General features: G+C 35.7%; 2 protein-coding genes across 6 annotated transcripts in view; one reads left to right on the top strand and one right to left on the bottom strand.

Moving 5' to 3' along the window:
* The first annotated feature begins 493 nt into the window (after positions 1-493).
* LOC128870424 (arrestin domain-containing protein 1) overlaps positions 494-26,356 on the top strand; it is a 43,489-nt gene continuing 17,626 nt past the window's right edge. The window contains exons 1-2 of one of the 3 annotated variants that reach the window (XM_054113045.1): positions 494-997; positions 1,294-1,449. In XM_054113045.1, coding sequence (XP_053969020.1) covers positions 1,335-1,449 — 115 coding nt within the window. In that variant the 5' untranslated portion in view covers positions 494-997; positions 1,294-1,334. Of the gene's footprint in view, positions 1,450-26,356 lie in introns of all 3 variants that reach the window. The other 2 variants (XM_054113052.1, XM_054113060.1) reach the window with 2 other exon arrangements.
* Positions 13,323-25,206, bottom strand: LOC128870438 (GTP:AMP phosphotransferase AK3, mitochondrial). Of its 3 annotated transcripts, XM_054113068.1 has the most exons (3): positions 25,094-25,202; positions 24,863-25,000; positions 13,323-14,493 (listed from the first exon to the last, which is right to left on the bottom strand). In XM_054113068.1, exons 2-3 carry the CDS (start codon positions 24,897-24,899, stop codon positions 13,703-13,705), a joined length of 828 nt encoding a protein of 275 aa, XP_053969043.1. In that variant the 5' UTR covers positions 24,900-25,000; positions 25,094-25,202; the 3' UTR covers positions 13,323-13,702. The 3 variants fall into 3 exon arrangements, with proteins under 3 accessions (XP_053969043.1, XP_053969051.1, XP_053969062.1); XM_054113076.1 differs by having other exon boundaries at positions 24,898-25,206; XM_054113087.1 differs by lacking the exon at positions 24,863-25,000 and having other exon boundaries at positions 25,094-25,204.

Below are 26,356 nucleotides of genomic sequence, written 5' to 3' on the forward strand. Positions count from 1 at the left end.
TTATCAGTAGCCCTGACGTCACAGCGAATTCAGAAGGTGTAATCTTGTATTCTAACATTCTTGCGCCCAGTCTTTGTAGGGTTTTTGGCCGCACTTGTCTCCAATTTTTTATGTGAGTTATAATGTTTCACCACAAATCCAGGGCCTACACTCTTATATATGAACGGTAGATAGTTTTTTCGGTACTGTTGGCTTTTATGAAATTTCACTCATATAAATACTTACATATATATATAAATAAAAGCATTTATTTTCATTCACATATAAGCAGAATGAGAAAAAGAGAAAGCGAACAAGTATACTGCAAATTAAGCTTCGAGTTTCTACAAAATTTTACACTGGAAAACAGCGTCACCCCTAATATTCATGAAGAAAGCTATTCACAATAGTTTCTTTAAAATTTACTTCAATTACTGCTTACAGCAAAAAGTTATTAATGACATTTTTTTATTTAAAATGGTAGCACTAAAATTTACAAATGTTCTAATTACTCAACAACCAACCGCTAATACTGTTCTCCTTCGCACACACATTGCATTGTGGCAATAAAATTCAGAGCAATGGTATTCTTCGACATATCTGGGAAAACTGTGAATGCCGCAGTTTTTCGCGTTTTCGATGAGTTCTTGCAGCTGGCGGCACCAACGCGTTTGATGCAGAATGAAAATATTAGTGAAAGCAGAAAAAAGCGAACGTAGCGGTAAATAGGTGCGGAACCGAGTCGGGTGAAGCAGAACAGCAAAGAAAATAAGTTCGGATATTTCTACATTTATTAACGCATTCGCTTGGTTTGTCATTTTTAGTTTGGTGCTGGAGTAATGAAAATTACAAAAAGTTCATTTGAAAAAAAAAAAACACAAAAGGAAGAAAAATGTTGAACATTAGCTAGTGTGTGTGTGTAGGTGTATATATGCAAAATTCCTGACAGGGAAATCTATTGAAGGCAGGCGCAACAAAAAGTAGGTGACTGTTGTTGCAGAAACATCAAGGGACAAGGGTGAGCAAGAATTTACTCGAGTGTGTGTGAGAAGAAAGTGGAGGAGGAGCGGATGCGTGTGCTTTCGATTTACGTAGCGTTGGTGTCAAAGTGTTTTATTTTTGGATAAAATAAAAATATAAAAAAAAATTTAGAAATACCAAATATTGAGAGAGATAAGAAAAAACTTGGCCTTTGCGATTTTGCTGGCAAAAGAGCAGCACAAGGCAACGAACTTGTGAAATGAACTGATTAAACAAATGCCTCGGGCTAGATTTAGTGAGTTTTGAGAAATTTATTTTGTTTTTTTTTGAAAGAAAATCTAGTTGCAAACGTGAAAAGAAGCAGTGAATATAAAATGGAAACAGAAAGGTTACGTATCACGCTCAGCAATCCGGAAAAGTTGTATACAGCAGGCGAAACAATAAAAGGCGAAGTTTGTGTTAATTTAACCAAGCGCACAAAGATACGTGGTGAGTAAAATTGTACCAAATGTAATAACAGATATACATATTTACATGTGCAACTGCATAAGTACATGTGCAACTGCATAAGTGCATGTGCAACTTATATGCATAGGAACCGTGCTTATAAAATTCATCATCATTAATTTTTATTTGTGTTTGCATACCGCATATGCAGTTATACACTAAACTTATTTATGCTCATACACTCATCTGCACATACATAAATACTTGTTTATAGTCGGTGCAAATCTACTTCATTGGTCCAAGTATTATAAGAAAACCTGAATCATCAGTACTTGTGTATGCACTTACTCAGTGGCTCAACTCTTTTATTTAAGCTTCTTTTGTATAGTTGCCTTGATTCCAATGTGTTTTTCGAATAGTATTACGAACCGCAGTCGTGATGGGTGGAGAACAAAGAATTGTCATAAATCCAACATCGGTATTTTTTCCGCTGCCATTTTAATTTTATGCTTTGCTTTACAGTTGAAGAAAACATGTAAAGTATAGTAATTGTGATTCGTAATTTTCGCTTACGATGATTACACATTTTATAAAATTGTTCCTACAGCCTTAACTGTTTGGTTTTTAGTTGTGTGCAATCGTTTATTTTGTTTGTTGTTGCCGTCGCTAACGTCATTTGTAACTTGTATGTTTTGAGTATTTTTGTTTTGATTACACCGTGAATGATAGCTTCTGGCAAGAAGCAGCAGTTGGCAGGTGTGTATTTTGCCTGCCTTGTGTAGCTTTGTCACTCTACACATATCTGGGGAGGTATATCAGTTTTCTAGAATACTTTATTGGGTGTGAAATAGTGGTCTTTTTTTTTTTTTGTTTTAGATAAATACTTTGAAATACTTACTCTTCGCTTACGATTACAACGATATTGGCGAGACTCGTGGGCAGCGAGCAATACAAATTTCAGGCAGATTACTGCATTCAGATTTATATTGGTTTAGTTAAAGGGATAAAGAATGTAGTTTTTTTTCGAGGAAACGGGTGTTATGTGAGTGGGTTGCCGGACACATCTTGAGTATGTCGGGGTCAAGTATGGATAGGTAGGAGTTTAATCTGCTACAATATCTTGAAAGCAATTGTGCTAAGATCCGTATATTCCCATGACAAGCGGTTCTAAGAACCAGAATGATCTGGGCTTTCCCCGACCAAGGGCTGTCTAGTGCGCTGAACGTCACTGTATTATCGGAGATGTTATTGGAAGGCTGTACAACAAGCAAAATTACACAATAACGACTAATTCGTGACAAAAAATGAATGGCACTAGAAAGTTAACTAAAACTCAAAATATCTTAAGAACCTTAAGATCGCAGATCTTTTGGTACTCCTTTACCTTATGTAAATTCGATATCGGTGATATAATCACTTGTGTATACATACAATATTATAATCCTAATAATAAAAAATTTATGTGAAAACCACTCCCCAAATGTTGAACGGAGGAACATCAAACAGCTGGAAAAGAAAATATAAAAACAAGGAAAATTTAATGATAAATATTATCAGCTATACGATATCTCAAAATATGCTATATATGTCACGATATGTCAGTTATCTCTCCAGCCTTTCTCGCTTCTACGCTGCATGGAGTCTAATACTCGCTTGGAAAATCCATGACTACAAGTTGACGGTAAACAACCTCAAGTTACTGGGCATCACAATCGACAGTTCGCTCTTCTTCTTGGGCCATACAAAGACTAAAACTTCCACAGGTGTTTCATGTCGCTACTCAGTGGCATTAGGTTATGGTGACATAAACGCAGCACCTATTCGGTCGCTGGGAATTGTAAGCCACAGTGGATAAGCTACAGATCCATCAGAATATCGGTCAGGTCAACATTTGCGGAGAATTCATCATCTCCTTTACACATTCTCGTCTTCTGATTACTGCCATCGGTAACCAATTGCCACAAATTCAGACAATTACTTTCTGGAAATTTTAGCAGGTTAAACTCCTATCTACGAGTATCTAGAATTGACGCAGACATATTCCAGGCTTATTCTAACAATTTAATAATAATGGAGGGTTCTGAAAGAAATCGGTTCCCAAATTTCTCAAACTTCAAAGAAGGTTTATTTTTAAGATATGCCAATGTGAAAATGGACGGACGTTGTTTCCTGGGAGAACAAGCTAACAAATTTGTTTTTGCGCGATACGTTCCTTGTTATTCAGTATGTCTCTGAGACAACCTTAATCGATTACTCCGCCGCATTCCATTATTAAAAAAATTCGTATAATTTTTCTAAGTTATTTATTAATTTTACTGCTACAGTTTTTGTTTCGGTTAGCAGCTAACCAGCAGCCCATCGCCTGGTTCATTTTTTCACAAGTTGACTGACAGATGTTTGCTAACTAGCAAGTAAGTATGTTTCCGCCAGTAATCATCAGTACAGAAAATAAGTAATGTCTAAAACAGCTTCTGTTAAGTATGAACAGTGACGTGCGATAAAAAAGAAATACAAATTGCATTAACTAAATGTAATGAATTATTAATATTCCGCTATTTTTCGAATCAATTCGGGCTTACTACTTTAAATATCAGCGCCAGTAGACCGAATGCTGTCTAAATAGAAGTGCATTGAAATATAGAAAATTAAAAAAAATGTTTACAACGAAAAGTTATTTGAAATTATACTTCTACAGAAAAGCCACTTCATTTTCTAATGAACATAATGATAAGTAGCATAAATTTCAAAATCAAATGGAATTAGGTAAATCAGCTGTCTTTTTTTTCTTTCGCCGTGTTCATGTGGCTGTCAGCCCCGAATGAAACAAAGCGAATTCATTCTTTGTTTTATACTTTGCCAATACTTCGCTTTGACAATCAAATGTACCTAACATTGTTGTTGCTCTAGTGCCACCACCTTTAATGAATACGCCTTGGTTTAAAATTAAAAGAACAGAACACTGAAGTCCAGCATGCAGGAAATTACATATAAAAGAAGAACTTGCTTGTAATTGTAGGTGCTTGGGGCAATGGGACAAATATAAGCTTTGACTAGAAAATAATGGGAAGAAGTCTAAAACGTCTAGGTCGAAATTTCTCAAAAATTTCAAAATTCATTTTTTTGTTTTGAAAATTGGAAAATTTTTAGTAAGATATAATCTACTTATAGACCAGAAATTTGAAAATTCTGGAAGTCGGTAAATTTTTAGGTGTATTTTTTAGCGACCGCCGTAACCGAATGGATAGGTGCGTGACTACCATTCGGAATTCACAGAGAGAACGTTGGTTCGAATTTCGGTGAAACAGCAAAATTAAGAAAAACATTTTTCTAATAGCGGTCGCCCCTCGGCAGGCAATGGCAAACCTCCGAGTGTATTTCTGCCATGAAAAAGCTCCTCATAAATATATCTGCCGTTCGGAGTCGGCTTGAAACTGTAGGTCCCTCCATTTGTGGAACAACATCAAGACGCACACCACAAATAGGAGGAGGAGCTCGGCCAAACACCCAACAAGGGTGTACGCGCCAATTATATATATATATAGTATTTTTTAGAATGTAAAATTTTTATGACTTGATTTATTTCGTATTTACAGGAATGCCAGATGATTTGCCATTGCAAAAAGGAATAACCAGTTTTAAAATTTTATAAAGTGCTGATCTAAAAAATCTTTTTTTTTTAATTAGCGTTCACCCAGGCGTCAGGCTTATGAAACGTCAATTTTCTAAATTCTCATCATTTTCTACGTTGAGCAAAACAAAAAAAAAAAAATACAGTGTACGGAATATTTAGTCTGATTGGTACGAAAGTTTAGAAGTCTTTCTACATACGTGGATTGTGGGTATCGAATTTTTCCTTCAGTAGGACGATTAAGAAATTTGGAAAAATACGGGAGCCGGAACGATGTCGAGACATTTCTCATGCAATGGCTAGGGAGTCTTTATTTAAGATTAAAATTATGAGAGCCACTGTTAATTACATACATATTTACATATGTACTTATGTATAAAATTTTTAAGTCACACTATTTTGCCTTGTGTTGATTTATAATTTACCGCTTCGTTGGGCGTTTAAACAAAATATCGACCCGAAACATTTATCGCTGCGCGCTAATGAATGGTTTCTAAGTTATCGTGCAACTTCGGGTTTGGATCTAATGGCGCCAAACTCAGGCCCTAACGAGAATTTGTGCCGAGAAGAAAAAAAGTGGTTCTAAGGTAAGAATTCATCTAATACGGACATGCTATGGACTAGTTAAGACTAAATCGGAGAATGTATCAACCATTCATGCCAAAAATTTGTGGCTTAATGCCTGGCCGAAAAATGATTGTTATAAAAAAAAAGAAACGGTCACTCCGCTAAATATTGAGGTAAAGTGAACCCTGTTCATTGTGCAATTTATTTTTCAACACTCACATATTTTGTTTTGCAGAATCATATGTGGACTTCATCAAATGCAACACTGTCAAAGAACTTTGAAGCGTAATGCCACCTTAAATTGCAGTATGATGCATTGTGTACCTCGCGAGATATGGCTCTCTATATACACACATCTAGCTAAAAACATACCCAAATGTTGAATTCACTTCCTGTAATATGCGACTGTCATAAGCTTTTGTCAAAGCTTTCAATTGCACTTTATAAAAGTATTGTAAAATGCTGGAATCCAAAGCCTGTTGCTTTCAAAACTTTCCTTGATGTTGATTCTATATCATTGCACACCACTGTAGCTTCCAATCAATTATTTCAGATAATCTTTGTACTCAGCTACTCATCTAAAACGAGCTATCGTCATCGATATGTAGGAAATATTGACGTGATCTTAATTGTGGAAAGTCAAACAGCTGCTGCTATAAATATGAACTAATCACTTGGGAAAAATATGCTGATAAGACTATCCAATTGATTTAAAGTCAATAATAATCTAAATACAAACACATATACATATATGCATATGTACGTTAGTGTTTAGTAGTGGACTCTTACGCTACTTACGAAGTGTGGCTAATAAATAAAGAAACAAATGCTGTAAAACATTTTATTTAGATTTCATAACATACATACAAGGTGAAGTCCAAAATAAACAAGACTGAGCTAAAATAGAAACGACAGGAGCTTTGTTCTGATAACTACGAACTTTTCGAAAGAGTGTTTCAGGTCATTGACCGGAATGTTCTTCAGGATATCGGTACAAACCCATTGGATGGCCTCTACGGACGCAAAACGTTTTCCTTTCATGGAAATGCAATTTTCCGAACAGGTATAAGTCACAGGGAGCCATATCAGGCGAGTACTGTTCATGGTTAAAATGCGATTTCTAGTCAAAAAATCAGTCACAAGAGTGGATCGATGAAATGTTGCATTATCATGCAATAAGCGCCAGCTTCCTCCTTCGCGGTATTCAGGGCGAATTCAACGAATGCGATGCAACAAACGCTTCAAAACGCCAAGATAGAAAATTGCATTGACGGTTTGGTCAGTGGACAATCGCCTTGGAATCGTTAAAACAAATGAGCATTGACTTGATTTTTGACTTCTCCAAACGCGATTTTTTAGGTGGTGGCTCGTCTGGGGCCTTCCATTCGGCACTTTGACGCTTAGTTTCAGGTTCATGTTGCAAACACCACGTTTCATCAGCAGTTACAATGTTGTAAAGGACTTTCTCGTCTTTTCTCGCCTCTTTAATGAGGTCTTTCGAATGTTAAATTCTGAGCAGTTTTTGGTCCTCAGTTAACTTGTGCGGAATGAAACGTTCACAAACCTTTCGTAAGCCCAAACGATCAGTTAAAATGCGCTAAATCGATGTTTTGGAGATATTCAATTCCGATTCCATGAATTTCAACGATGATTTCATACATTTTTGATAAATCTACGAACAATTTCTATGGAGTTTTCGGTGATTATTGATTTTGGGCAGCCCGTATGTTCATTGCCATTTATGTCCTCACAACCATCTCTGAAATGTGTAAACAATCATCCCGATAAACTTTTTTCATCCTTGTTACTTGTTACTTTTAATGTAAATTCCACCTTACGAAACAGATAAAAGACTTTAGCAAATTTTCAAAAAATAAAAAAAAATAAAATTTTATTGGACAAGAGAAATTAGTTTTATTAATAGATAATCTTGAGCCTGATCGAAGCTTTTTTTTTCAAAATTAACAATATGGCGGCCTGAGGAAATATTTTTCAGATTTTCGAGAAAACACCTACAATTAATTGTTGAAAATATTGAAATTTAAAAAAAAAATCCTTCGATCAGGCACGAGCTTTTTATGTTTTTCAAAAGCAGTATACATTTTATTGAAATCTACCAAGCGGTTTTTAAGTTATAGGGATCACCAGTTCGAAAATCATAGTTTTGAGAATAACGCATTTAAAGTTTTGCTATCACTTTATGTAGAGTTATTCGAATTGTTTAATTAATTACACTCTGCCATCTATTCCTGGGCCATATAATAGCTCTTCAGCCGTCATAGCAGCTGCCAAAATATCGATTTGCTATAACCTACGTAGCATTCTACCTTCTCGAATGTTATCGTTAGCGCGCTTATCTGCCACTTTCATGCGTGCGGATGTTTGCAGCTTCTGCTAGCTACTTGCTCTCGAACACTCCGGAGCGTCCGAGCGCCCTTTGTTAATTGTTGAATAACTCGAAAAGTATTTGTCGGATTCACTTTAAATTTTCACACAATATTTTTTAGATATTATATATTACTTTAAGAAAATGCAAAAAAACCAAATTTTTAGAAACTTGTGTTTTTGTTTATAAATTATTAGTTTATTAGTACTATTAATTACGTAAATTAATTCGTTACAAACACAAATATTAGTGGAAATTAGTTCTTCATTTTGTCGCTTTATTTCAGCAAAGATATTAACAACTTATATATTAATAGGCAAACAACATTTCTGTCATCCCTCTTATGGCTAAACTATATTTCTAAAGTATCGGGTGTTTTTTTTAGCTGCAAATTTAAAAGCAAACGAGGGCAATAGGGCGCTTCGTCCATTATACGTGCGGCTTATATGCCGACGGCATTATCGGTCATTACTTCTAAATTGAAATAGAAATTGAAATGAGGAAGAAACCGTCGTTACGGTGAACGGCGAGCGCTATCGAGTCATGCTGACTGCATTTTAGTTTCCAAATTTCAGCTAAACATCGACATGGTTCCAACAAGACTGCCCAACTTGCCATATAGCGCGCTTACAATCGTTTTATTGCAATATTCAAGCCACTATTTTTGTTTTGTATTATCATTTTCTCAAGCATTTAGAAAAACATCCGTTATATAGAAAGATATTTACTGCTGAAGGGCATACAATTTATCATATCAAGTCTATCATATTATATAATTAGTTCAAAATCAAGCGAAAAAATCAACTCAAAAATTCACTTTCAATACAAATGCCAAAACATGTATGGTGTATATGCCTCCTATATGTATGCTTTAATATTGATACTGAATTGGAGAAACGTATAAAGCAGCGGTTTAAAAATAAGATTAAGTAAATGAAGGTAAAATTGAGTATGTATATAGATGCAGAAAGGAACAAAAGCAAAGATAAAAATAAAGATTCGTAAACATAAAGACAAAGTTGAAGGTAATACAAGGACAAAGGTAAAGACGAATATTTTGATAAGGAAAAGAATTAAGATAAAGATAGAATGAAGATAAGGATATAGATAACAAAAATAGGATAAAGATAAATGTACGTATAGTGATAAAGATACGGGCGACAGTAATTATAACAATCCTCATATAAATGGTGCCAAATATGGAAGGGAAACACTGGAAATTCTCTTTTCATGTTCTATTCGCGGTCACACGGGCAAAATTGTTTTCGGCAACATTTTAACGTTTACTACTTTTGCATCTTCTGCTTCGGATATATTCTACAACCTGCTAACATGTAAAGCGGTGAACGCCCGCAACAGATTCTTAAATAACCAACCGGTAAAATAAATTTTTTGGTTTTTTTATTTACATTTTTGTACTTGAATAAAAAGAAAATTAAATTAAAAATATTTCATATATGAATAATTAACTTAAAATTAACTTGAGCATCTAGAAATGGGGGAAAAATTAGAATTCAAAGTAAACATGCTCCATAAGTTTTTTAAATTATACCTTTTTTACTAGGAAAAATATACTCCTGCATTTCTCAAACAGCGTTCTGATGTTTCTCATCGTTGATTTGTTTAATTGAAAACCAACACAGTAGTCAGAACTTTCTCCCACAAAAGAAGAAAACGAATGAAGCAATTGTCAAAAATTGCTTTAAGATTGGAAAAACGATTAAGAAGCGCAAAGCGTGTCGCCAGTACGGGAGACAAATTTCCTTCAGTCTTCCGCGGCCGTTCTTCTCCACCGAACAAAATGTTTCCCTGTGTAAATGGGCACATGATCATTCTCGACAATGGGCATTCCAAAACGGAATTATTTGAAACACCGCTTTCCTGTTACATTCGATACTGTCTTGGGTGCATAAATAGCATACATTTTTTGACTATTTTTAAGTAAATGTTTTGGTCGTGGTGTAGGTCAGGAGTGCGTAAATTATGTATTTATATTATATATGTATATATATATTATATCAGTCGTAGTGATACTGAAAAATGCATCGAAGTGTACCCCCCGGTGGTTGTTGTTTTGTAGCAGCATATACATTCCCCATACACATTCGGGGAATGTTGCTAGAGTGACAGTCCTTGGGCGGTTATAAATCCGAGTCATTCCGGTAACGTACAACCGACTACCGTGGGAACGTCTTCAAAAAAATCGTTATGGTTTCTTTAGCATTATTTGTATTTTTTTTTACTATGAAAATACCTCTATGGCTTTTATTCGTATTCAGCAAATTCAAAGGCTTTTTTAAATTTATAAAAAGGTTGAGAGAAGAATATCCAATGTTCTTGCATAACCTCAAAAGGAGCAAAATATTTGATTTGCACTTTCAAAAAATTAAATTTTATAAGAAACTACAAATTTTTTTAAGGCAGTTGTGGCCTTTTTTTTAATTATAAATTTTTTGTACTTACAGTTTAGGTAGCTTTAAAAGAAACAAACACCAAACTCAAAACTGTTCGCATTTTGGGTATGAAAAAACACTAAATTTATTGCGAAAAGTTGGCAACACTGCACGACTGCACCAATGTGACGTCACAAACGCTCTGATGGGCGCAATATTGATTACATTATTCTTGAGTCAATTCTAATACCTATGAAAGCTAAGGTCAACAAGCTCTTGAGCAGATTTGTGATCGCAACCCTAGGGACCTCAAAGATCAGGAAAAAAGTTAGTAGAGGAACACCTCAAGGCGGTGTGCTGTCCCCTCTCCTATGGGTGGTGGCATTAAACTTCTTGCTAAAGAGCTTAGAGGAGAGAGGACAAAACGTCGTGGCATATGCGGATGATGTTGCATTGGTAGTAAGAGGGAAACTTCCCATTACCCTTAGAGAAGTCATGCCAGATTTACTAAACATGGTTGAAAACTGGTCAAAAGCAAATGAGCTAAGCGTCAACCCCAATAAAACTGATCTCATCTTATTTACCAGGAAACAGAAAATTCCAAATATAGCTTCCCCGATTCTAGATGGAACGGCAATGTCTTTCAGTGATGAGGCCCGCTACTTAGGTCTAATACTGGACAGAAAACTAAGTTGGAAGGCAAATGTCGAAAATGGAGTAAAAAGAGCGACAATAGCACCCTACTCTTGTAAACAGCTGATAGGACTAAGTTGAGGTCTTTCCCCATCTATCATATATTGGCTTTACACAGGAATTGTCAGACCAATTCTAACATACGAAGTATGGTGGCCGGCTTTAGATAAGTTATATTATATTAAAAGAACCATGGGATTAGATAAGTTATATTATATTAAAAGAACCCTTAGGACTACACCCACAGAGGCACTAAATATTATGCTTAACCTTTTACCAATAGAGCAATTCGGTAAGGAAACAGATGCCAAAGCAGCTCTCAGACTAAGAGAAATAGGCCTACTCAGAACGAACCAGAGAGGACACTCTTCAATTTTAGAAAAATTCCCCTGCATTCCTAGCACAACGGATTTCTGTAGACCAAGGATATCAACTTAAATAAATCCTCCGTCACAGTATTTCCTTCCAAAGAGGATTGGGATAACGAGCTTATTGTTAAGAAAAATAATATAAACATCTATACAGATGGCTCAAAACTAGACAACAAAATAGGTGGAGGAGTTTACTCCGATAAACTCGGAGTATGCCAATCATTTCGCTAACCTGGCCATGCAGTGTTTTTCAGGCGGAAGTCACTGCCATAAAAGAGGGACTTACGGTCATAAAAACGAGAGTATTATCCACAAATGAGGTCTTTATATACTCGGACAGTCAAGCGGCAATAAAAGCGCTGGAATCTAAAACACACTCGCCAAAAACAGTCTTAGAATGTTTTAAACTTCTAAATGTCGTATCTAAGTGCTACAAAGTGCACCTTATTTGAGCACCAGGCCACAGGAACATCGCAGGAAACTGCAAGGCGGATGAACTTGCTCGAACCGGTACAACGCTCGATCTCCAACCGGATAAGACGCTGATACCCATGCCTATAGCCACTTGTAAATTACTTATAGACAGGGAAACCAACAAAAAGGTAAATACAAACTGACAAAACCTCACAACATGCGAACTAAGCAGACAGACATGACCGAGCTGGAACAGCGGTCGATCGAAGATCTTGTTAAGATTTAACAGAGAAGCTAAAAGAAAAATGATAGGGGTATTAACTGGTTATTCTAGACACGCTAAAAGGTTAGGACTCCCGTACTTCGATGTCTGTAGAAGCTGTCTTAATACAGAAGAAGAGGAAACGGTAAGACACCTTTTATGTGAGTTTGAAAACTTAGCTATGAGGAGGCTGCGCACTCTTGATACAGCATTTTAAACCGATGTAGCGGACATAGCGCATCTAAAACTAACAAAGCTCTGCTCGTTTATTAAAGCTACCGGATGGTTTGAAAAGAAACACATAGGGTAAGGATAAGTTCCAGTGGTATCACAATGGACCTGCGAAAGGTCTAAGTGTGTCGCTACGGCAACCACCTAACCTAGCTGACCTAAGGTCATATTGATTTGTTTGCGGAAGCGAGAGGAACTACCCCGTCCCCCGACAGTCGGTTCTACGTTACCGGAATGACCCGGATTTATGTGCGGCCAAGGAATGTCACTCCAGCAGCATTCCCCGTCCCTGTATGGGGTATGTATATACTGTTACAACAACAACAACAACCTTCGAAAGAGCAGGCGATCGCTGTCCAACGAGTTTTTTCTTCTACAGCAGTGCTCGCCTCTTCACTTAATAGCCAATCCTCGTATTTATAGTAAATATTTGTTTATTGTGCTGAATGAATCAACCCGCATTCAATTAATGTTAATCAGTAGCAGCCAAACGAACTCAAATGGGGTATAGCCGATCTACATTTATTATAACTATGGTTAATTCCACTTAGAAATGCAATCATCACTAAACAAATCTAACCTGCACTGATTACGCTTAGCTTATCAAATAATCCACATTATTTTTAATAATTTATTTTATCTTGATTACGCTTAGTATCATTCGTGCTACTTCATATGGTGTACGAGTATACACCCGTAGTCTTTTCACTTTCTAAATGTCAGCTAATAGAGATATGAACATTACTCGGCTTTACAAGACATTAACTTAGCATATGGACAAAAAGAATACTAAGTTGGTGGCGGACGTGATTGGCTCATGTTAAATAGTTGAAGCCTTATCAGTGCTTAACTGAAATCTAGTTGCTTTTTTTACTTATCATTTTTTCTTCAAGAATAGTAATTTCAATTGGCTTCAATAACTGCCAGCGTAAAAAAAGCGGTACCACTTTGAGTTGACAAAAGAGTTAAATTGTTTGGTTTATTTCATTTATTTTTTATTTAAATATTAAAATGCTTGCTTTCAAGTATATATTTCTTCAGCTATTCTTGCATTTCTTTAAAAAAATGCCATTTATTTCGGCTCACAATACACAAAAAATCCGTACAAATAAGTTTCTACATAATTAAAAATTATATTTTGCCTATTTATGCTAAAGCAAAATATTTCGATATTAATCGTTGCCTAAATGGCAAAACAACAAAAACAAATACATATTTTTTAAGTAAATGTTACAATTATTGTTCTTAGTTCCAAGATGTTTTAAGTAAAATGTCTTTGTGCAGTCACACAACAACATACATACATATGTACATATGTATGTAACATCAATATGGTGTATTCCTACCACCTTATAGGCTATTCACCGCCACAGCTGATCTCGTTTTCTCCGCCAAAAATTTTTCCACCTGCGGCCATATTTCAGATGTGGTGCGACCCTTGAAATTGGTGATTAAATCCTGTTCCTGGTAGTAATTCATCACAGGTCGCAACATCTCCTCGTAAACTTGCAAGCGCTGTGCGACCACTTCTGGCTTATCGTCCTCGCGTTGCACCAAATCTTCACCCGTCACATCATCTTTACCCGGCACTTTCGGGTCATTGAAACCCACATTGTACACCCGTCCTGACGGCAAGTGCACCCAACGTCCTTTCACCCGTTCTATGATCACATCGTGGGGCACTTCTAAATTAATAACCGCCTGTATTGGTTCACTGGCTTTCAGTCGTTCAGCTTGTGCAAGTGTTCGTGGAAATCCATCCAACAACCATGATTTGTTGCCAACCTCAGTTATGCGACTCAGCACACATTTCATCACTATGTCATCTGGCACTAGTTTGCCCTCATCCATATACTTTTTCGCCTTCTTGCCCAAATCGGTGCCGTGCAGTACATTCAACCGTAACATATCACCTGGTGAAATGTGCACAAATCCAAATTTCTGGACAATACGCTTAGAGATTGTGCCTTTGCCAGAGGCTGGTGCGCCCAGCATCACCATACGGAAGACTTTAGAGAGCATCTTATTGATATGGCTTGAATCTTGACGTTTCGGCTTTTGCTGCTTTAGTAGTGCCTGATGTGTGCTTTCTGCTTGACTATCCCCAATCCACTCTACATTCACTGGCGCGCCGAGAACAACTGAAAGTAGCAAAAATACAAAACTTGGTGCTAACAGATAAGCGAGTGGCAAAAATTTATATGAATATTATATGCGTACAGTTGCGTTAAAAAAATAGTTTAGTTTAGCTATAAGCAATCAAATAATTCCTTAACACTAGATCTTTTTTAAAGGATGTACATTTACTATATTTGTACGAGTATAACTTATTATAAAAATTTAATAATAATAATAATAATAAGTAGTGTTAATAATAAGAAAGCAATGTCGCTAACTCGTCTAATGGTAGGCTCAGGAAGCGTGCAGTTTCGGCGGGTTGGGTCCAGAGGAAGTGGGCTGCTAGGTGAGTGGGCTTAAAGGGCAAGTGAATAGGTGGATAGTATCGTGCGGTTGACCTTCATATGCCAAACATTTATTGGGTAAGTCGTCATCTATTCTGGATAAGTAGGAGTTTAACCTACTACAATATCCAGCACGTAATTGAGCCAAAGTTACGCGGAAATCTGCGAGGCAGCTGAAGCTCTTTGTCTGCTATAGGAGGTGGTGGTTGGTTTTTGATAACGGTCGTGAGTTTAGGAAGTTGGTAAGAATCTACAGATGCATGTCGTTTAACATCTGTCTATATACTGTCCACTTCACCTCGGCTCCACTAAGTGTCGCTGGTTTCGAGATATTTCTAAAAATCGCATTTGCTATCCGATTTGGCTTATATTGATTATTAAGTACATGAGAAGAAATACTATTATATTTGTATTTCCGAAAATATGCCCGTTGAGTAGCGCTTCGGTCCTGGTTAAACCAACATATGTCGACGCAATTAATTTAGAGAAAACAGACAGTCCATTGCTATGGGATGAAGGTTAGAATATGGTATATAGCAGCTTACCGGGAAAGTCGTTCTAATCGCTCTTAATGACTATATTATTTAGGTTATCTCTGATTAATTTGGTTGTCCCAAACTGAACCGCTTTCGATGTACTCGATTTTTAATAAAACACATATAAAAAATAATATATATAAAAAAAAAAATCGTCAATAAAATTTGAATCAGACTCTGACAGTTAAAAATGGCTCCTTGATGATGTTTTGAATTAATGATTTTTCACTCCTACTTCACATCATTAAAAAAATAATAAATTTTGTATGCAAATTATTCCAATTACAATATAATTATTATATTTTTCTTAATTATAATTATTTTTCTTTTTAGCTATTCAAAAAGGTATAATATTATAAAAATAAAATGAGTTAGTCCATCACCGATTCCAGCATAATTTGAACAATCGAAAAAAAAATCAAATTAACATATCAGGCCATGTTGAGAATGATTTACTATGCATATAAATTTTGAAATTGATAAGTTTTTTGTTTTAGTCCCGTATTTTTTCCTTATGAAAATTTTCCCTACACTAATTGAGCCCGCAGTCCGTCTACGGGTTAAGTATTTAATTTAAGTATTATACTTTTTGGATAGCAAAAAAGACAACTGGTATGTCTTTTAAAATAATTTTCAAAATAGTTTTCATACATTTCTTTTAAATTTAATTAAACTCAACCGCGGCGAATTGAGAGTCCATAATAGACCTGAAGTTGGATTTTTGAGATGTCTGTTTTTTCTTTGGCACTCTAAGGGCTGATCCTCGTTTTATTTATATTTATATTTTTATTTTAATTTTTTAATAATCCATAGTTTGTTCCACAAACTTTTGTTGAAATATCAAAAAAATACTTCGAATGAAGTCACGGCAGAATTATGCACTCCAAACGACTATTACAAATATCATTTGTAAGTTCCAAAAAAAGAAGTATAACTCACTCGGTATTTTTAAATGATTTTTGAGAATTTCCGACACTCTAGTCGCAACAACTTCGTATGGCAATTAACTCAGATTACCTAATTTTGTTGGTAAAAATGCACTTACGGGCTATTAATACTAATCGGTAAATATAAATACCTTGAGGCAACTTTGTGCATTAGCGGGTTAACTCGTTGAAATAATTATAAATCAAAATTCTAAAGTGTTTGCTGCTTCAGTTCTTCTAGCTATACTACTATTATTTTTACAGCGACTGTATTTATGCTCAAATGGACAAATGTACATACATACATACGTACACACGTGTAGGGAGTATGGTTGTTGCAACGCGTGCTGTTTGAGTAGAATTGGGAAGGCGGGGGGTTTAGTTGTATGTTGAGAAAATATTATGCTGGCCACAGACGGAAAACAAAACGATTTGTTGACGATTTTGGTTTCACGCTGTTCGTTGCTGAGTGAAAAGGGGGGAGAATGATTGTCATGTATGGTATTTATTTGTGCTTGAAAAGAGGAGGGGGAGAAAGATTTTTTTCATACTTACTTTTCTATATTAGTGTTTTTATCTACTTTTTTATATTTTACGAATAAAATTTGTCACGACTTTAATTTTATAATTCTGTCTTTATATTGATCACTCTTATTTTCCCACAATGATGGCTGGCTTTTGAACAAATCTTTGAGTTCCTCAAGAGATATTTTGCTTAATATTGCTATTTGTTGTTGTCAAATTTTCAAAATAAATGGGAAAGCTCCTCCACTTCGTCACACACGCAAACGGTTGCATTTACAAATTTTTTTGTAAATGTTCGATCGGTTTGCCAAACGTGCCTCACACGTTTAAATCTGTTGAAATTACAACCGATTGTTTCGATTTGTTTTCCGTCTGTTGCCTGCATTAGCTGAAGTAAAAAGTTCTGAGCCCTTTTCCGCTAAATGTTTTAGTGAGCCATATCTCTTGACGTACACATTGCTTGATAAACTGCTACAACAACAACAACAAGGTATGCATTGTATCCAGAGCGAATTGAGTACTGAAGGTGGCGTCTTCCCAAAACAGTTACTTTACTTTTCGCGAGTTTGACAAGTCTGACCAATACTAAACAAACGAACAAAACAAAAGGAGGAGCAATTACATGTTTGTGAAAATTCAGTGAATGGCTTCGTAATATTGTGATTTGTGCGATTTAAACTAAGCAAACTAATGAAAACGAAGTGCCGCGTGTTAAATTGTGAAAGCACAAATTATAAATATAAAGCCTGCTAATGCATTTCTTTTGCGTTTTTATGCGGAAGCTGCCGTGGCAAGAATGTGTGTGTATAATTTCTTGTGTTTGGTAGTTTCTATAGTTTTCGCCCACTTTTCCTCTTCACAAACAAGTAATTACCCTTTCTTTTTTTGTTCGTTTATTCATGAGCTCTAACGACACAGCGGACTCGGAAGACGCACCCTTTTGTTCTATCATCCTTACTAAACTCATAGAAGTTGTGAAGTCGAACCACCGGCGCGTGAGTGCTTTCTCCATTATGCAGGAATTGAATATTAATCAAAACAAAAAAAGAAGCAAAGAAATTTAACTAAATCAAAAAGGATAAATACCTTTGAAAACATTTAACTTCACCTAATGCCGGATTTTTTTCTTTAGCTGCATGAGAACTTTGGCTTGACAGCTAAGAAAGACAAACTGTGCTGACATTTCTGTTCAGTGAGGCTTGACAAGTCATCATGAATCGTTTAATGTCAGAACAATGTTTCCAAATTGTGGAAATTGAATTTGGAAAAAAATAAATAAATAAATCTGTTCCCGAAGTTCATTGTTTGGTCCTTATTTCTTTCGAAATGAGGAAGCAGCTTGCCGGTACAGTGAATGGCGAGCTGGAAATGATATTCAAAAAATAAATGCCACGATAATAAATGCGCCACCCTTTGTGAGCGTTTGGCTGAGCTCCTCCTCATTTTCTTCTTTTGCGTGCGTCGTGTCGTTGTTCCACAAATGGAGGGGACGTACTGTTTTCAAGCCGGCTCCGAACGGCATATATTCTTTATGAGGCGCTTTTTCATATGGCAGAAACACACTGGGCGGTTTGCCATTGCCTGCTGAGGTGCGACCGCTATTAGAAAAAACTTGGATTATCATTTCGTGTTTAATGCACGGAGATGCTACGAACTCCCGAATGGTAGTCACGTACCAATCCATTCGGCTACGGCGGCCGAAGTTATCTACCAGATTATAATAATTAAAAAAATGCATTCCAACAATATTTCTGTTTTGTATTATCATTTAAAAAAAAAACTAAAAAAAAAACACCCGATATATCGCACCCTAAATACAAAAGGGTCACAACTCAAAATGTACCTTCTGCTCAAATATGAACGAGACGTTATCAATAAAACGGTCCGCGGATGACATATGGCAAAAATAAATTTTTTGTTTTTTGGTAGGACTGTTATAAGCTTGCATGGCAAATTTCAGCGTGATATGTCACATAGTTTGTTTTCTGTGCTACTGTAAACAAGTCAAGCTCGAGTGTGGAAAATTTTGAGTTGTGACCCTTTTGTATTTAGGGTGCGATATGTATTCCGGCTCAAATAACTTTTTTTTTACTGAAAGCTTGCTATTATTATTTGTGAGCATTTAGATAAACAAAATGTTATTTGTTTCTGTCATTTACTTTGCATATCGGAGTAGATGAAACAAAGCCAGTCAAAGGTTGTTTTCGTAAAGAAATTCTTTTAATCACGTTATTCGCAGATGAACGCTTGATGTTTAAAAGATAACACGCGAAGTATATATCTATATATGTACATAAATTTTATCAGGCGGCTTTATTCTTCGTTTATAGTAGGGGGAATTCCTATAAACTGACAATTGCGGTTTTTTTCTAAACCATTTAAATTTAATGTTTACAAATATTGAATGCAAATTTGCTTAGTTTCGTTTAATGGCAGAGCTTATTGTATTGTGTATGCGAAATTTCTTAACAGCTAATTGCTATTCTTCCTATTGTGCCTCAAACCACCATGCTTGCTTTTATCCAGTTGGACGGATTTACAAAAGCAATTCATTTCAAAAAAAAGCTAAAGCAAGGTGTTTGGCATGAATACATCTCTGCCATATCGCCCAATATTAGAGCTTTTTGCATAGTTGTGTTAAAAAGTAAAGCAATTTAAAAATAATAAATAACAAAATTTTAATTTTCGCGTGCTTATTACTAAAATCTTAAAATAGAATTTGGTGTTCCCATATCTTTCAATTAATGTTTATATATTTATATTTGTTTAATGTCTGTTTTTAAGTATAGCTCATTAAATCAATGCTGGAAAAAAATCAACAAAGTTTCATTAAAATTCCAATCTTTTTAATCAGGATTCCTGACCTACAGTTTTTTTTAATAGAAAGTGGACCGTCAGCAAAAAATAAAAAAATTAATGGGTTGTTTAGCAGCTCAGAAAAACAAAAATCAATCAAAAATCAAAAAAAAAAAAAAAAAAAAATCATATACTCAATAGGAATGCCAGTTGTTATCGATAACTGCTTATGTTTTGATCAGTAAAGGACTGCCGCCGCACACTTTAAAATATCGCATAAAATGTGCGACAAATGCAGAGCACTAAGAAAAAATAGTAGGTACATTTTCAGGTTTTTACACACAACGGACGTTTAAAACACAGGACGTATGTAACTGCAACTATAGTTGCACATTGCATTTAAATACCCTAATACCAATCCAATATCTCGTAAACTTTTTTCAGACTGTAAATATTTTCTTCTTTTTTTAACCATTGACTCAATTTTAACTTTTAACTTGATTTTTTTCGTAGTTCATTTTTTTTTTTTTTTCCGCGATCTTTTCCTGTATTCACAGTTTCATGGACTTATATTTTTCTACCTAGATATTTATTCCATAATTTGTAAACAAAATGAGTATAATTGTGTAATCATAAAATGACTAATGTAAACGTATTGTAGTATAAAATGGCCATATGCACTTCTTTACATTTTGTTTAATTATAATATCTTTCATTTAGAGGAATTATGAAGCGATTATATGCCAGTATAGAGGATATGTCCACACTGTGCAATAAGCCTAAACCATAAAACTTTTGGTCGCTCATAACTAGTGTGTCCATATTCGGGAGTTGTCGAAATTTATAGACCCGGCGCGTATTCATCATCATTGTTAGCATACAAAAAATATTTTGAAAGTGGCAACTCCATATAAACATAACAAAAAACATATCTTTTTTTCAAATTTATATTTATCCGCCGCCTCTGGTTTGAAAATTTACCATACAGGGTCCTCTCAGGGCTCAGATATCACAATTTTTGTTGTGTAGTTTGTTGGATAGACGCAAATGAAAATTACTTCCCAGTAAGAGCTGGACGCGGTTGTTATCTAACTTCGTTAATTTTTGAATTATACGAAGCTGAAAAAAGACAAAAAGAAATCTACAAAAACTCGTCTGTGGAGGTTAGCATAGTAGTTTTTGAAATAAAATAAACAGCTGCCAACCCTTTTTTTAATTTTTGTATGCAATTTTTTTTAATCCCCTTCTGTACACATCTTAAAAAACAGGCTTCCTCTATATACACTGCGAAGTTTTTTCAATGTGAAAGGAACTGTTCTCTTTGTTTTACTTATTGATGGGCTTAAATGAATTGAATATCTTTTGTATATTATTATTTTATAAACTTGAAAAAAATAAACAATAAACAGCTGACAACACTAAGATCTCCTCACCTCCTCGCAGGTGGAATAGACAATTGCCTTACAAAAGATATTCATTGCAGGTGTTGCAATTGTTGTAACTGCTTAAACCACATTTTTCCTGAATTGACTGTCCTTGGGAGTATATAAAAATGGGTCATTCCGGTAACGTAGTACCAATTGTCGAGTCATATTCATAGTTCGAAAGACAGCGGAGATGAAAGAGTTGCTGGAATATCCGTGGGCATTCCATTAGTTCATAGTACATTTCCAATGGATACCCTGTTAAAAGTAGATATTTTTGAACTTCAAATAGCTGTTAACAGCGGATTCTATCTTTATAAGTACCTATCATATTATATATGACGAGGTTTTAAAGTTGGGAAATTTGTCGGTAATTATTTTATTTTAAGTAATCTTAGCCTTGCTAATATATGACGAAAAATTGATAATCACTAAGATAAGTTGCTGATTAGTTTTTTGGTCAAACGGGAATATATATGTATGTACATATGTGTATATACAATAAGATAATAGAATACACGATTGCGCCTTCCGAATTCACCGTGTCGTAAGAGCCCATCAATAAACAAGCAAAAGGAAGGGGAATTACTTGTGTGTGAAGAAGAAGAGTAGGCGAAAGCAATGGAAACAACTAAACACAAGGAATTATACGCACACACACATACTTTCTTGCCACGGTGTCTTCCGTATAAAAGCGCAAACAAACTGCTTTTAGAGGCTTTATATTAATTATTTTTTCGCCGAGGCACTGAAAATACGTTCATCCCTTTCAGCTGTTTTTGGATTCAAAACATTTTTGCGCTTTTTTGTTCTCGACTTACTATGTAATAGATAATAATAGATTTTCTCATTTCTCTAGAAAACTTAATTTTCACGAAAAATTTTCAGAAAAAAATATGAACGAACTCACAAGTTTACTGCTTGGCTTAGCTGCCTATACTGACTACCACTCTTAAATATTTTCCAGTTTGGGGAGAGAAAAATTAAAACGCTGCCGCTTCGGTCTTGTACTCTCAAACACTCTGAAACACCTTTTCAAACTTGCGTGTAATTTCGAAAATATTCACCGGAACAATATTAAGTTTTCTGTGTGTATTCTTAAATATATGTATGTACATTAAGAAAATTCTAAGTTGTATACAGCTTAATTTGTGCTTCCACAATTTAACACACGGCACATCGTTTTCATTAGTTTGATTAGTTTAAATCTCACAAATCAGAATATTACCAATTACATTCACTGAATTTTCACAAACATGTAATTTCTCCTACTTTTGTTTGCTTTGTATTGCGAAGGGAGCTGACGTCAGACTTGTCAAAATCGCGAAAAATAAAGTAACTGATTTTTAATGGCGCCACCTTAGATGCTCAATTTGCCTTCAAGTTCTTAATATTGTAGTCCAGTGATCGGCACTGGTTTACTCATTAAGCGCTCTTTCTCTCACACATATTTGATGTCGGAGAGGCAAAAGTCGGCCAGTGACCAATGAGCAACCGAGAAGAAAAATATTTGAATGTGTTAACTTGTCGATTTCAGTTTTATTATCAATTATTAATTTCTCTTGATTCGCCTCTTAATAATATCACCCATTTTTAACTTGGAATAAATTTTCGGTTGGGTGTTTACCGAATTCATACCCGGTTGGGCACAGCCACTTTGGTAAAATCAAAATGGCTTATGTTGTCATAAAAGCAACCAAAAAATTACGGTATGTTGTTCCACAAATGGGAGGACCTACAATTGTTATTGTTGTAACACTTCACTATACCCTGCCAGTGCGCTGTAGTAACCAATCATCATCGTCTAACTCATCTACGGTAAGCGCAGGAAACGTGCTGTTTCGACAGGTTGCGTCGAGAGGAAAAGAGGTGTTAGGTGAGTGGATTTGAAAAATATATTGAGTATATCGGGGTTGATTCTAGATAAGTAAGAGAATATACAGAACGTATTTAAGTCAAAGTTATGCGGGTTTCGCAAGGCAGCTGAAACTTTTCATCTGCAAGAGATGGGGGTAGGACTCCGATAACAGCATTCGGGGGTCGAAAGTTTAGGATGGTGGTGGGAGTCTCCCGATGAATGTCGTTTAGTATCTGTCTATATACTATCCGGTCCAGTAGTTGCAGTTTTGTTTGCTCGTGAATTTCGTCGGTGTAGTTGAGAGATGACTCGCCTGGGAGATTGCTTAGAACATACAGTTTTATGCTGTCTCCGAACGTCAAACGGTTTTATTGAGCGCTTTTTCAGGGCAGAAATACACTCAGACATTTGCCATTTCCCATTGAGCGTCGACCGCTGTTAGAGAAAACTTCTTGTTGAAGAGATGTCTCTTGACTCGCCTGGGAGGTGGCTCAAGACATACAGTTTTATGCCGCCTCTGAACGTCAAACGGTTTTATTGAGCGCTTTTTCAGGGCAGAAATACACTCAGAGTTTTGCCATTTCCTGCTGAGGGTCGACCGCTGAGAAAACTTCTTCTATCATATAATGTTGCATGCCCACAGCGAGTCTCGAATCCGGATAGTCAACGCAAACCCATTCGGATGGCCCCTTAATTATAACTACTTGTAGATCAAACAAATAAACACTAAACAAAATTGTTGTAACGGGAACATGTATTCCGCTCTCCTCGGCCCCCGCACATTTTTTTAATTGAATTTCTATTCCAAACTAAATATATATATGTATATTTGAAATAATCTTACTAAAAAGGTAAGTCACTAAGTTGTTAATATAACTAAAAAAAAAAATTAAAAAATAAAAAATATTTGACTAACAAATTTATGCGTAATTGTGCTTATGTATACTATTTCCTCAGCAACATATTCATTTCATATTTTAATAATAAAAAAAGTAATGCTAAAAAGTGCTACAGTTGTATAACGCTACTGTTCGCTAAATAATTTCTAAGCACTAATTTCAACATTTCGTGTCACTGTACGTTTTATTGTTTACTTGTCAAGTTCTGACACTCTTATCACATTCCATTTTTAGATTATCATGAAACCGGTGCATAGGACTATTATTTGGTGATAAAAATAATAATTTTGTTTACATTCAATGTAAATATATGTATATGTGCATACATACGTATGTGAAGTGTAAATATCTGTATAGATAAGCAGAAAGATGTTAATCAGTAAATATTTGTTAAATTATTATTAGACGTGCGCGCGTCCAACTGTTCGAAGCTCGCGAATTACTCTCCTATGCTGGAGGGCTTGAAATGAATAAGTCAACTCACGTACCTACTTGTATCATCATACGTGTCTATGTATGTACGTATGTATATACCATTAGCGGCGCAAAAGTTCTTTTGTTCAAAGTCCAAACGATGTGATAAAAACAAGTTGGGCCTGAATTGAAGCGCCAACCACGCCACAATGGTACTTGTGCATGTATATATACTCATATACATAATCACATCACAACCACTAGTTATACTCTATAAACCGATCGCTACCTTCTTTGCATAGCCCACACAACCGTGAAGAGGGAAGTGCATACATACATACATACATATGTAGGTGCCGCCTCGCCTTTCCAAGCGCCATTGCACATTTCACATCATCAATTTATATTAATTGCCAGCAATTGTCGTAATTTTGTTTTTATGTATTTATTATATTTGCATATATATATTTTATTTACAACTTAACTATGCGAATATGCACAAACAAGTGTGGTGTGATGCACAACTACTTGGTTGAGCTTATATAAATTTCGCAGTTATTTACATTTCTTGTTTAGTCACCCTGCTCCCACATCGGGCGTATGAGTGCTTTTACCATTAGACCGACAATGAAATATCTCCTGACGCATGCAATTGATAGGCATATCTTACCAAATATATATAAAAAAACATATGCATACACATACATATGTACATATATATGTAGATTTACGGAAGCAAACGAAGTGCACGTTATTTATTGGTACGAATGAACGCGGCAATTTTTCGCGAATTATCCCCGTTAGTGCACTAGAACATTTAAAGGGTACGTTCCATTAAATTACAACTATTGTTTGTTTTTCCAAAGTAAAAATTATTTACAATATATTCATTTAAAATTACTTTATCTACATGCCCTTGTTACTATTTTTTCCACTCTTTTCAAACTTGGTTATTCCTCAAGCAGTCGATTAGTTTTCTTACACATCCAGCGGCCGGCCATTGACTGATTGCGCATTCAGACAAACGAGAACTTCTAGTTAGGGGTTTGGCATTTGTTGTTGATTGTAAATGTGTACATATATACATACATACACACACACACATATATGTCGCCCACATTCGTAACTCGTGGCTCTCTGTTGACATTGTTATTGTGCTTTGGTAGAAAGGGCGCATGGGTTTCTCTCTTTTCTAATATGGAAGTTTGCAGTTGTTTATTGTGAACGAGTGAGGCGAATAGTAGCAGTTGGCCGAGTGCTTTCTTGCGTTAGCCCGTAGGTTGAATGGTGTGATTTTTACAATGTTAGGAAAGGCAAAGGTAGACATTTATGAGAAAGTATGCATTTTACAGAAAGTAACAGAACAACGCCCTTAAGGGATGTCTTCCCGGAAGGAAGTGCATTACTCGATGGTGAGAACCGAACAGCAATCTTTTCCACGAATGTTGATCTGCGTCCGCCCAAGGATTGTCGCTTCAGCAGTATTCCTTGTGTACATGTACTGGAAATTGTTTATGCTTCTACAACAACAGGAATAGTACAAGAAGAATTTAACACGCATTATGATCTTTGGCATTCAAGCTCACCCATGTAGTATTGCGGGTGTTATTCTTCACGCACCAAAGTATGCAGTTGACTGGTTTTTGTAGAGTAGATAAATAATTCAACATTCTGCGCAATAGATTACGAGTAACCAAATATAAAAAAAATATGATAGTCTGATAATCAGTAGGAGGCAGTTATGAATTTTGCATTATTCCAACTACCATTGGTTATCTCTATTGATTTTTTCTATTACTCACCTTATCTAACATTAATTTCGTAAAAAATAATTTGTATGGGCTTGCAACTTCTGTTTGCACAATTGGGCTCAAAAAATGCAGTTTTCTAAACATCTTCCCCACTGAAGTGGTGGCTTAATCCTCAATATTTTTGGACTGTATAGAGAAATTAAACTTTTTAGGTCATGTAATCGCATTCAGCTCATTTGGGTTCCGGTGCAAAAGGACATATGAAGGAACGGAGTAGCGGATGCATTGGCTAGAGGGACCCGTCTTCGAAACCAACAATATCTGCGCCTTTCCTGGCTATGAGACAATATACCGCCAAGGAAGAGCTTAGTGCTGAACCGTCAAGGCTACGGAACTCACGTTGGCTTACGCCA

Source organism: Anastrepha ludens, chromosome 2 (genome assembly GCF_028408465.1).
Source record: "Anastrepha ludens isolate Willacy chromosome 2, idAnaLude1.1, whole genome shotgun sequence".
Taxonomy (NCBI): Eukaryota; Metazoa; Arthropoda; class Insecta; order Diptera; family Tephritidae; genus Anastrepha; species Anastrepha ludens.